The sequence below is a fragment of the Asparagus officinalis genome, chromosome 8 (genome assembly GCF_001876935.1).
Source record: "Asparagus officinalis chromosome 8, Aspof.V1, whole genome shotgun sequence".
Taxonomy (NCBI): Eukaryota; Viridiplantae; Streptophyta; class Magnoliopsida; order Asparagales; family Asparagaceae; genus Asparagus; species Asparagus officinalis.
Genome location: NC_033801.1, coordinates 8,075,031 through 8,088,308, shown reverse-complemented (window position 1 = coordinate 8,088,308; position 13,278 = coordinate 8,075,031). Strand labels below are relative to the sequence as shown.

Genomic DNA, 13,278 nt, shown 5'->3' with positions numbered 1-13,278 from the left:
AGACTTTCTGGTAGTTGGATCACCAGCCCAATCAGCATCAGAATATGCACAAAGCTCTAACTTAGATGTAGCAGGAAACAAAAGTGAGCGAGTGCTAGTACCCCGGAGGTACCGAAGAATCCGTAATAAGACAGCATAGTGTACAGAACGTGGGGCACTAACAAATTGACTGACAATACCAACAGCATGAGAGATATCTGGTCGAGAGATGCACAAATAGACCAACTGACCAACAAGATGTCGATATCGGGTAGGATCAGATAGAGGCTCACCGTCAGTAGAGCAAAGTTTGACATTCTGCTGGAGTGGAGTATCGACAGTTGTATTATCAGTTAACTCAGCTTGATTTAGAATATCTGAGAGATACTTCTGTTGAGACAGTAATACACCCCGCGGGCCTTGAGAAATTTCTAGACCAAGGAAATACCGAAGAGATCCAAGATCCTTCATGTGGAACTGTTGTTGCAACTGAGATTTTGCGTATTGTATACCTGTCATATCATCACCTGTAATGATCATATCATCTACATAGATGAGTAATAAAACCCTGCCACGCGATGTAGTGCGAACAAACAGAGAAGCATCTTGATGACTTTCTATAAAGCCCGCTTTGAGCACAACATCGCGAAAACACTCAAACCAAGCGCGGGGTGCCTGTTTGAGACCATAAACAGCACGACGAAGGAGACATACATGTCCCGGAGGAATATTTGACCCTGGAGGCGGTTGCATATATACGGTCTCTGATAAAGAGCCATGAAGAAAAGCATTTTTGACATCCATCTGGTATAAGGGCCAACGATGAGCAGCAGCGACCGCAAGGAGAGTACGCACAGTGGGCATCTGAGCAACAGGAGCAAAGGTCTCCTCATAATCAATACCTTGTTGCTGAGTAAAACCTCTAGCCACTAAACGAGCTTTTCGACGTTCAATGGTGCCATCAGGACGAAACTTGACCTTATAAACCCATTTACTGCCAACAAGAGAGATCCCAGGAGGACAGGGAACAATATCCCAGGTATGAGTTTGCTGAAATGCTTGAAATTCCTCAGCCATAGCTTGTCGCCACTCTGGAATTTGAACTGCCTCTTGGAAGGACTTTGGCTCAACAATAGTATGAATGGCAGCAAGAAAGTTATGAAAGATAGGTGAATAAGAAGTAACAGAAGCATACCGGGCAGGCATGACATGTGGGCGTTTGCCTCGACGAAGAGCAAGAGGAACCTCAGGCGGGGGAGATGCTGGCGCAGGTGCATGAAGATCAACAGTATTTTCTGGAGTGAGAGTTGTGTCCACAGGATATGGATTAGATGGTGTAAGAGAAGACTCAGGTGAGGAAGAGTCAACAGAAGGAGAGGGAGAGATGTCAGGGAGATCTCGAAAGGAAAATTGAGGTGAAGAAGTGGGTGATGCAGTGGACGGGGAAGCATGATCGGTAGAGTGGAGGAAATTAAAGTCATCAGAAGTAGAATAATATGGAGAATCCTCTTCGAACTGAACATGACGAGATATATGAACTCGACGAGTTGCGGGATCATAACAACGATAACCTCGATGTTCTGAACTAATTCCTAAATAAACACAAGAAACTGCTCTGGGAGACAATTTATCACGTTCGTGAGATGGCAGAAAAACAAAACATCGACAACCAAAAACGCGAACTAGATCATAACGGGGAGGATGAGTATAAACACGACTATAAGGAGTAGCACCGGAAAGAGAGCTAGATGGAGTGATATTAATGGCATGAGTCGCGGTGAGAATAGCCTCAGCCCAGAAACGACGAGGAACAGAGTAAGAAATGAGCATTGATCGGGCAGTATCGAGGATATGACGATGTTTGCGTTCAGCAACACCATTTTGCTCATGAGTGTAGGGACATGACTGTTGAAAGATAGTCCCATGAGAGGACATGATAGAGCGCATGGCAGAGGATAGGTACTCTTTGGCACAATCAGAACGAAAAACTTTAATACGAGATTGCCATTGAGTGAAAATCATAGCAGTGAAGGCTTGATAAGCAGTAAGTACGTCAGAGCGATTCTTAAGTAGGTAAACCCATGTAAAACGAGAGAAATCGTCGATAAAACTAACATAATATAAGTAGCCAGATGAAGAAGGCAAAGGAGCTGGCCCCCAAATATCAGAATGTACTAAATCAAATAAGGAAGTGGATACAGATGTACTCATTTTAAATGGTAAAGCAGTGAATTTAGCCAATTTGCAACCAGCACATGACTCAATACTAGAACTAGATGATACAGGACCAAGTACTCCAGACTGAATAAGACTCTCCAGCCTTTTATTACACACATGACCAAGTCGTCTATGCCATAAATTGGCAGGAAGCGAGGTAGAGGGTTTTGACGAACAAAGAGAAGCAACAAGAGAACGTGGACGTATGGACTCTGGAAGGTGAAGATATTCCAGAAAATACAGTTTGTGCCTCCTACGACCCGCCCCAACCGTCTTGCCCGTCTGTGGATCCTGCACAATACAAGTATCAGAAGAAAATGAGACAAACAGGCCCGCCATGCATAAAGAGCTAATAGAAATTAAATTCAAGCACAATTGTGGAGCCACATAGACGGGACCAAGTGTTAGACGACCAGATGGATCATTTTGTGGGGTAATAGAGCCATACTGAGTAATGGACAATGGTTGTCCAGCAGCTGTGTAGATAGGAGGAAGAGAGGATGAAGTAAAGACAGAGGATAAAAGTGAGGCATTACAAGTCATATGAAAGGAACAACCAGAGTCAAAAATCCAGAGATCATTCATACCAGAGACTGAAGGATTAGCTGAAGAACCAGCAAAATGCATACCAGAGAGTTGTGCGGCGGATGTAGAGGTGATATGTTGAAAAGCATCAAGTTGACGGCGAAGACTTTCAATAGCTTGAATAGTAGAGTCTGAAGTAGTAGAAGGTATAGCATTGGCCAACAATCCTGGTGTACGAGAGGGTTGAGACTGAGGGGGTCGCCGACCACGTCCAGTACCTGAGGAACGTAACTCAGGATGAAGCTTGAAGCATGTCTCAATGCGGTGTCCTTCCTTCTTACAATATTTGCAAGAGAGCTTAGATCGAGCCTGTGGAGAGGGAGCCTGTGGAGAAGTATAATTCATAACAGGAGCAGTGACAGGTACAGACAAAACAGTCTCGAGTGAAGAGGTAGGAGTGTCTGTTGACAAATTGAGTCGTGCTGTCTGCTGCCGGGTCTCATAAGCAGTGAGAGCTCCCATAACTGAGGCCAAAGTCGGAAATTGAGGCTGGTGAAGTAGTTGATCAGCCATAGTTGAATATTCAGGAAGGGACTGAAACAATTGATGCACCTCATGCCGTTCGTACCAGGCTAGCCAGTCTTCATATGTGGAATTACGTCCAGGAAGCATGGAGCGTAACTCTGTCCAAAAAGCTTGCATTTGTCCAAAATGGGACTGCAGAGATGAACTACCTTTGCGTTGTAGAGAAATGCGTTGCAGAAGATATGCCTCCCGTGCACCCGAGCACTCAGTGAAACGCTCAGTGAGACGAGTCCACATGGCCTGAGCAGAGGGAAGCGAGCCAATCTCGACAGTGAGACCAGAGCCAACACAGCGAGTGAGATAATCCATAACACGAAATTCCTGCAATTGCCACTCTGAACTCTCCTTGACATAGAGAGCACGAGCAGTCTGAAGATCGACATCACCACTGCCAGAGGCAATAGTACTGGATGAAGCAACAGTGCTGATGGACGGTGGAACTGGTCCCGTACTGGTGAGATGATCAAGCAAACCAGCGCCACGCAAGGCATTGGTGACAATGGTGGACCACCCTGCCCAGTCACTTTGATCATTGAGGGGCAAAGGTGGTTTGGGAATCTTCTCTGAAGGAGCCATAACAGCAATCTTGAGACGTTAAGATGTCGAGATGCTGTTACTAATGTCGTTCGTTTGAGGCCGAGAGACGGCTTGAAACGACGATGCCGTTAATTTGAGACCGAGAGACGGTCTTGAAACGACAATGCCGTTAAAATAGAACCCGAAGGTTAGAATGAAACCCGAAGGTTTAAAATAGAACCCGAAGGTTAGAATGAAACCCGAAGGTTTAAAATAGAACCCGAAGGTTAAACGAGAACGCGAAACGCGTTAAGAGGCCGCAAAACGACAAGGCCAAAATATCTGGCAGATGAACGCCAAATAATTAAAAATAAAAAAAAAATAAAACATTAAACGGCTGCAAAGCAATAAGGCCAAGATTTGGCAAAAGAACGCAAAAGCGTTAAAAATTTTATTGAAAGGGAAATAGCCCTAGCTCTGATACCATGTTAAAGTAAGAGAGAGAGAGAGAATCTTGGGTAAATTTCCCTTGAATTGAATATTGAGTGTGCACATATATTTATACAAGTAGAGGAGTGTGAGGTTTGTTCTCCCAAGCAATGTGGGACTAAAACCCACTACAATACACTATTATCAACATAAAGAGAGTACGCTCCTCATCAGTTACGAGTATAAATTTGTCTTCAAGTGCTGACACGTTGAGTTTGCACCCTTTATCCTCGTATTAATGACGACAATTTCGACGAGGAAGAACTTGTTGTATTTTCCCCCTTCTTCCGCAACTGACAGAATCCTAATCTTTTCCACATGCTATACAAATAGAATACAGAGATTAGTTGAAGATTCCAAGTGCAAGATGCTAAAAGATTTGCTATCCCAGTGCTAACACAGCAAAAGACAAAACAGAATATATCCTCACAAGTCTGAGCCAGATGCCATAATTCATCCTCAAATATACAATACTTTGCGCTCATTTCCTGAGCCGTAAAAAGCTACAAGCACAGCAGAAGCAAATGGACCTTCTCCTCGCAATCCAGAGCATCCCTGCAGGAGCTCTAACCTCCATAGCTCTCGGCCTCGTCGCCGTCCCTGCCGTCGGAAAAGTCCTCATCGATCAAAATCGGCGGAGATCCTCCAATGGACTTCCGGGTACATGTTTCAACTTCTGCTACAAAACTTCATCCCTGTACCCTGATTTGGTTCAATGTACGATACCTTTTACGGAATAAGGAAAGCTTTAGCTGACTCTATGGGATTCATATTCTCTTGTCATTTTATGTACGGTGAGTTTGTCTTCATTCGTCCGCTTGACGAGTCTTTACTGTGTATACTCGTTACCCTCCTCAGAGCGGTCAAGAAAAGGTCCGTAGAAATCATGGACGCTCCTCTTGATTTCTCAACACCAGCTTTAGCCACCACCACCACCATCCTCTGCCTCGTCCTAGCCTTTGTAATTGGGAGAAAGTTTCTCTTCAGCTCCAAACTTATGCCTGGTAGGGGATTTTGTTAGCATTTTTATGCATAATTTTCGTGGGTATTGACCCGTGAAGAGATCAATTCTGAAATCTCGATGGTTCTGTCAGATGGGTTTTTCTTTTTCTATTGATTGTGTGTGTGAGTTGATGGGGTTTGATAAACGGTTTTTTTTTTTTTTCCTCTCTAATTTTTTTTTGGGATGTGTTGTGATATAGCTGTACCTGGGATGCCCTTGATTGGGAATTTGCATCAGCTCAAGGCTAAGATGCCTCATCAGACTTTTGCTAAATGGGCAGAGATTTATGGACCAATATACTCTATAAGATTGGGATCATCCACTATGGTTGTCCTCAATTCAGCCGAACTCGCAAAAGAGGTATCTTTCTTTGTTGGTTCGTTTCTTTTGCAAGGATGATCTTATATTATTTATTATCCGAGGCTGATTAGTTAGTGCTTTGAATAAGAATTAGTGAACTAATATGATTGAGTCTATAGTATTGTAGAGATGTAACAGCGATTAATTGTGTGAACTGCATGTTTGGCAAGCGGGTAATAAATAGAAAGTGGAAAAAAAAAGAGAAAGTACTTTCTTATTACTTTCTATTTTGCAAAATCTTTTTTGGATGATGGAAAGTAAAAAAGAGAGAAAGCTAAGGTGATAATTGATGTGATACTTGCTCTCTTTTTATTCTGTTTGATTATTACTGAAAGCAATAGTAAAAAGTGTACAAGTAGAACTTAAAATGATATGCGAAAAATCTAAACATATAGTTTACCTCTCTTCTCTCCTTACTTTCTATCCACTTTCTCCAATTTTTGGAGATAGCTAAAATGCTAATGTTGATGTGGCACCCTTCTCCTTTCAAATACGAAACGAGAAAAAAATTAGAAAGTGGAGTCACTTCTCAGTTTCAGGTCCATTTTCCATTTCTTTCCGGTTGCCAAACACACCGCATCAAAAAGGGTTAATTTTACTAAATCTCTAACTTTGGGGTTTTTACCCCAAAATAACCCCCAATTTTTTTTCTTAAGACCCCCAACACACACACAAAAAACACACACACATAAGCACACACAATGGGGAGGGGGAGGGTGGGAGATGTTCCTTGAGAGAACCAAAATCTCACAAGACATTTTAGTTATTTGTCAATTACAAGTACGGAGGAGCAACGATAAAAGTGTAAGTTCAGGGGGATTCTGTGAAATGGAAAAAAAAATCAGGGATTGTGTGCAAAATCCCCTGAAGTTCAGGGTCTCTGTCTTGCTAATTGTATATGTAGTGTATGAATTCTCAGAAATCTCACGTTATGCTGCTTAGTTTGGAATTCTATCGAAGCAAACATAACTTTGACATAGACAGCAAAACCTTGAGTTTTATCCTTTCCTCAATACATATAATAAGAACAGAAATAGAATCTTAATAACTTTCTTTATCATGCAATAAAAGATGACTTGATAACTTTACCTCTAACTGAGATGGTCATGACATTTTGTAAGGAACATTGCTTAGAACACGTGCTCATCTAATCTTTCCAATATGTTGCATAACATATTTTTTCAACATTTTGAAAGAAAGAATAATCTACAAGACAAGATTGGTCAACTCTTGCTTTTGGTAGGGTCTGCTGAATTTTGATGCACAAGAAGTGTATTTTAGAACAACCACTTGTGGATCAATTGATTTGGAACTACAATCTAGTTATATAACATATTCTCTATGTCTATATGTGGTTTCACATAAAAAAACTGTCAGTTTATCGACTATTTAAAGCAAATAAACCCCATTCTGAAAGTATAAGAGCCACTTATTCAAATTGGACTTGAAAGTTCACTGTCAGCTGCTTCGTCTGTACACTGCTAATACCAACTTGAACCGCTGGATTTAACACTATCATTCTGGGTTCTGTAGGCTATGGTGACTAAGTTTTCATCGATTTCGACTAGGAAGCTTTCAAATGCACTGACAGTGCTCACATGCCAAAAATCTATTGTTGCCATGAGTGATTATGGCGAGTACCATAAAATGGTGAAGCGATATGTACTTTCATATCTCTTGGGAGCAAATGCTCAGGTTAAATCCCGATTCACAATGACATCTTTGAGCTATTTTTCCCTGTCCACACAAATTATTGCACTCTATATCACCATTTACTTTAACCTTTTCAGCTTGTCTTATTTATGTCTATGTTGTGAATTGTCAGAAGCGAAATCGTGGCCACAGGGACACTATGATAGAGAACATTATGAACGCCCTATTTGCAGAAGTTACAAATGATCCTCATAAGGCAGTGAAAGTCAGAGAACCGTTCATAGCCGAGCTTTTCAGATTGGCCTTAAAACAAGTGAGTTTGTGTATCCAAAAAGATTACTTTTCATACTTGGGAATAGGTCAAAGCACTTGACTAAGGAGAAAGCACCCAATTAAGTTAGTCTACTAGGTTTTCTAATATGAAAGTACCTTCTGTGCTGAAAGCTTATATTTTCATTTGACATGCTTTCTTATATTAGACTATAAACCTCCACGTTATTAATATCTTTGTTATACCCCTCATGAATCTGATACCAATGTGAAATTAACTGAGATACTTACTTTGATTTCACATCACTAAAATGAAACATGCAGTATATGTTTATCGTTATTCTAAAACTGACTAGGCACATTGCAAGAAGTTTCTAAGTACATATGCATTTTTATAGGCATTGGGTAAGGATGTAGAGTCCATTTATGTGGAGGAGCTCAGAGTAACAATGTCGAAGCAAGACATTTTTAATGTACTAGTATTAGATCCGATGATGGGAGCTATTGAAGTAGATTGGAGAGATTTCTTCCCATACCTGAGATGGGTCCCTAATAAGAGCATCGAAACTCGAATTCAGAGTATGGAAATGCGCAAGAGAGCAGTAACAAAGGCCCTGATCATGGAGCAGAAGAAAAGGATTTCTCGTGGAGAGGTTCATTTTCTCATCCTTAAATCTCTTTTTGTTCCATTAGTCTTCTCTTCCACTTTTTTTTGTCTAAAAAATTATGCATTTGGCAGGAAATAAACTGTTATTTGGATTTCCTCTTGACTGAGGAGACTACACTGACAGAGGACCAGTTGATTGCATTGGTTTGGGAAGCGATTATTGAAACCTCTGATACAACTCTGGTAACAACTGAATGGGCTATGTATGAACTTGCTAAGAATCCCAAGTGTCAGGTAACTTTCATGTAAAAACACTTCTTCTGCATTACTTATTAAGTTTATTTCTGACCCACATTGCACCATAGGATCGTCTATATCAAGAAATTCAAGAAGTGTGTGGCTCAGAGATAATCACAGAGGATCATCTGCAGAAATTACCTTATTTGAATGCAGTTTTCCATGAAACTCTCAGATATCATTCACCTGTTCCTATTATTCCTCCAAGATATGTTCATGAAGCCACGATGTAAGTTCTGGGTTGTATAATATTTCATTGATTTTAAACTTTTCCTTTCAGATTGGTCATATTAGCAGTCCTTTTATGTTATGAATTCCCTAGGAAAATATATCCATTTTTCATACATTAAGGTGGATGTACTAATTTATGCTTCCAGAAATAATAATAAGTGTAAAATTTTGGAAAATCTTCCTATGGATTAATTCAAAGAGCATCCCCAAAGGTTTTCAAAGTGACAATATAATTCATACCTCTATTTCAATTTTGACGAAGTTAACTTGGATGTAAAAACTGTGATATATGACACGTGTTTCCATACGCTCATATAAACATGTTTACGTTTATCAAATTAAAAAGTGATAGTTACATTAAAAAAAATTGTGATTGTTTGACTAGAAACTAAACTGTGGAGGGTAAAGCATCACATGTAGAACCTTGAGAAAGTTTTATGTGCTTCTATAAACTATGGTGGATTTCCAAATTGTGCTGTCTCATTCTTGATACAATTTACAGATAGCCATCAATCTGTATGCATGCAACATGAACAAGAAGGATTGGGAAGAACCTGAACAGTGGAAGCCCGAAAGATTTCTATCTAGCAACTATGAACCAATGGACATGCACAAAACAATGGCTTTCGGAGGTGGAAAGAGAGTCTGTGCTGGTTCTTTGCAGGCTTATCTAATTTCTTGTACGGCAATCGGTAGATTTGTACAAGAATTCCAGTGGAGGCTTAAAGAGGGAGAGGAAGAGAATGTAGTTACTGTTCAGCTTACCACTCACAAACTCCATCCTATGCAAGCCTATATAAAACCAAGGAAATCATAGGAATCGAGAAAGAAGTACCCTTTGCTGTAGCCTGGCTCCCTTCTTTTTCCATAGAACAGATGAAAATTTTATATGGTCTTAACCTGAAACGCTGTACGAACAAGAATGTTGTCCCAGTGCCTAATGAGCAGACATCAATATCTATATTATCGATTTTGATCTACTACTTTTCTTGTTGTACTGTAAATGTTAGATTAGTTGTCGTTAGATTCATTTGGGTGTACAGGCACTGAAATGCAATTCTTACTTCGTATGAGCATTGTGGGTAAAAGAAAGCATGGAGCATATGAAAATGGGAAATTGTGGAGAAACTGAATTATCTTTGTTAGGAGACATGTAAGAGTCCTGATCATATAGGAAACGGAAAAACTGACACGATACAAAAATGATGGCACACAGGATAAACTATTAAAAGGTACGTAGGGATACGAGAACATGTTATGGAGAGAACAAACAACTATGGACACTCAAACACGTACTGGTTAGTGTTGAGGAGACAAAGTAACTTTATGATACAATCTAATATATTCAAGTCTTAAACCAAAGTAAAATAGATTCCGACCTATATCCAACTTGACACAAGCCTATTGACAACCTATGGTGTCTCTCAGGTGCTTGGAGGTGTTTGATAGAGTTAATATTTTCGCAAACCTATGTCCAAGGGTCCATCTTATATCTATTAAGCTTAAAATTTCTATGTCATCTCCTGTTTGCATCGGGAACGATTTTCATTGTAGCTTCCATTAAAACGTTTTAACAGAAACAAAGAATGACTTTACACTTGTAAATTTCCTCTCTTTACAATGAAACAAAATTGGTGCTCCCTAGAAACACACGCAGAAACTCCTACGTAGTAGCCTCTGCTTGCGTGAGATCTTTGCATGTGCCAAGGATACGTTATTAGTGAACCACCGAGTCAACGCTCCAAGTCGGATGCGAAGAAAGCAAAAAGTTAATGTTTCGACGTGGAAACAAGAACTAAAGTGAATATCTTAACAAAGTAAAATGAACACTCTTCTCGAGAACAAGTCAAAGGTTGAACTCAAGGAAATACCAAAAGGCTTTGAGGATGCCTGGGAGTGGATTACAACTTTCTCGCTCTCAAAGTTCACCAAAAGTCAGATTCTTTCTTCTATCTGCTCTCTTGCCAATGCTTCATACCGTGCACAAGTGTGTAGATAGGTATTTATAGCATTTGGAAGTCGTAACCGTCGAAAAGAAGCTGAAACAACTGGTGATGGTTATCTCCTTTGGGCGTGACAGTGTACACTGTCTCGGCCAAAGGAGGTGGTTCCAGCCAGTTTGTAACCGTCGTCCCACTACTTAAATTGCGTTAAATGCCTTAATTTTCGTGGGTAGTGGGCGTATTTCACGGCTATAACTGTCCATTAATGTTAATGAACGTTTCCCAGCAGTTATGGAGCCACGTGGTCCCCGCAAAAAGTCACAAAACCGCCAGAAAACCCAAGAGGCTGTCTCGCTATGTCTCGAATACACGAGACAGTGGATGTTGTCTCACCAATTGTGAGACAGCTCCAGTCCTTCTGTCGCGTTGTTTTGTGTTCTTCTTTGCTTCCTTTTGCTATTGGATGATCTCCTCTGACCTAGATGATGATGTTCTTCGTCTTCTCTCCGTCTTGAGTTGTGTTTGGGACCTATAGGCAATTTTTGACGCCTACATCTCCGACATATGAATTTGAAAACTTTCTTGAATTGGACATAAGTCCAGCCTGGAACTAGTTTGGTTCTTCTAATACAAACATAATTGTGGAGTGTCTAATAAGTTTCGGGCAAATATCTTGCAAGCATGGGTATTTGCTACATGTAGTTCATGAGCATGACCTTTACTTTGGAATTTCCATATTTTCGAGCTTTTCTCACTTGGTCCATACCTTCAAGAAAATAGGCTTTTTGAAATTGCTGAAAGTAACCTTTATCAGTGAAGTCTAATATGCCTCAACTGCCTAAAAATGGAAGTAAAAAACTGAAATGTATGATATAAGATAGCAGGATACTCAGTACGTATAAACTTGATTAAACTGTATGTTTTACGACCACCAAAATTTTGAATAGAATAATACCAAGCTAGTAGTTCCAACCACACATCAATTATAACGGCCCATCCAACCGCCAGACAATCGATGGATATGATGCAAAATTTAAGCAAGCATTCAATTTTTCCTCATTAGTATAGAAACTTAAATCCATAAGAAATGAATGAAAGTTAAGAAGATCGTCCACTAGTGAATGTTGCGTTATCATCCGATATACCAGGAGAGGATTGATTCGAGCTATCATTACCAGAAGGTGAGAAAGATCCTCTTCCTCTTCTCAAACGCCGATCTTTAATATCTTCTATCATCTTATGAACAACGCTCATCTTTGGACGACATTTAGTATCAGGAGTCAAGCAAAGCAAAGCTATCTGAAGGAGAGCAACCATCTCATCTTCCATCCCTCTACATCTCAACAGCTCTATATCGAAAACTTCAGCTGTCCATTCCTCTCTCACAACCATCTGTACCCACTTGACAAGATCCATTTCACCTTCGCCTTCGACTTTTCCTGTCAAGATTTCTAAGAGGACTACCCCGAAGCTATAAATATCGCATTTTGAAGTGTTTTTTCTTATTGGGTCTTGTGATGATGAGGTGAGTGTTGGTGGAGCTAGAAGCTGATGCAGGGCGAAGTCTGAGATGAGTGCATTGTTGTCTTCGTCGACAAGGATGTTTGAAGAAGTGAGGTGTTGGTGAGAGAGCTTTGATTTGGATGTTTCATGGAGGAAAGTGAGACCTTTTGCTGCACCTAATGCTATCTTGAATCTTGCTGACCAGTCTAATGGAATCCTTCCCGGTCCCCTGTTTCCTGAATATAATAAAAATTGAAGAAAGTTGTCAAGCAACTACAATGGAAATGTTTATGCATACGTAGAAATTATGTTTTGCTTAGTGGTCTGAAAACGTGAAAAGTCTCCCTAACCTGAAATTGATTAAAAAAACAGATTTTTATTGACATGATCTTAGTTAAGTATAAGAAGAGTTTAAGATTGCAGTGCCTATGTGGTCTGATAATTATTTTGCCAATTAAGCTCAATGAAGCAATGTTTATGCTCTCTACAAATTTTTGGAATTGAAAAAGGAAAGCAGGGTAGTGAAGTTTAAAGAGAATGATTGTTTTGCTGAAGTTACGGTTTTCAAGAATGTGACTAGATGTAACTCAACTTACATACTGAACTTGTAGACTAAAATTGTAAATATCGGCCTCCTAAGGTCTATTCTGTATTTGATAGGAAAAAGGAAACACGTAAAAATCTGAAGTCACTGATTGGTAGTAACCATCAAACTGAATTTTCTTTTTTAACTGGTGTGGTGATACATCTGAATGTGATAGCTGATACTACCAAAACACCCAAATTCTGCATGGGAATATGCAAATGTAGATAAAGGATGTACTCGAAATCCTAAGATAAGAGATTCTGCATTTTCCACGGATACTGATAACAGATACCCTCAAACTAAAATTAAGCAAAAATTAAGTACTTAAGTGAAAGAAATCATCAAAAACAATAACTAGCAACTAATTAACAGCTCACCATGAAGAAGATTATAGAGACTCCCTCTATGCACATACTGAAAGACCAATAAAAGTTCATCCTCGGATGAATAATAAGCCAACAAGCTCACAACATTGGGAAGTCTCCACCTCCCAATCTCTTTAAGCAACTCTTCG

The 13,278-nt window shown here is 40.0% G+C and overlaps 2 protein-coding genes across 2 annotated transcripts in view; one reads left to right on the top strand and one right to left on the bottom strand.

The window, feature by feature from the left end:
• Positions 5,000–9,717, top strand: LOC109822294 (ent-kaurene oxidase 2). The gene is given in 8 exon segments (XM_020388477.1): positions 5,000–5,315; positions 5,514–5,674; positions 7,208–7,369; positions 7,500–7,640; positions 7,996–8,250; positions 8,337–8,498; positions 8,570–8,721; positions 9,192–9,717. Coding segments are annotated over 8 exon segments (1,680 nt in total). The 5' UTR covers positions 5,000–5,026; the 3' UTR covers positions 9,550–9,717.
• The window catches only part of LOC109820793 (probable leucine-rich repeat receptor-like protein kinase At1g68400), a 2,819-nt gene continuing 1,177 nt past the window's right edge, over positions 11,637–13,278 (bottom strand). The window contains exons 2-3 of the mRNA XM_020386990.1: positions 13,142–13,273; positions 11,637–12,414 (exon numbers count right to left, since the gene is read on the bottom strand). Coding sequence (XP_020242579.1) covers positions 11,774–12,414; positions 13,142–13,273 — 773 coding nt within the window. The 3' untranslated portion in view covers positions 11,637–11,773. The remainder of the gene's footprint in view (positions 12,415–13,141; positions 13,274–13,278) is intronic.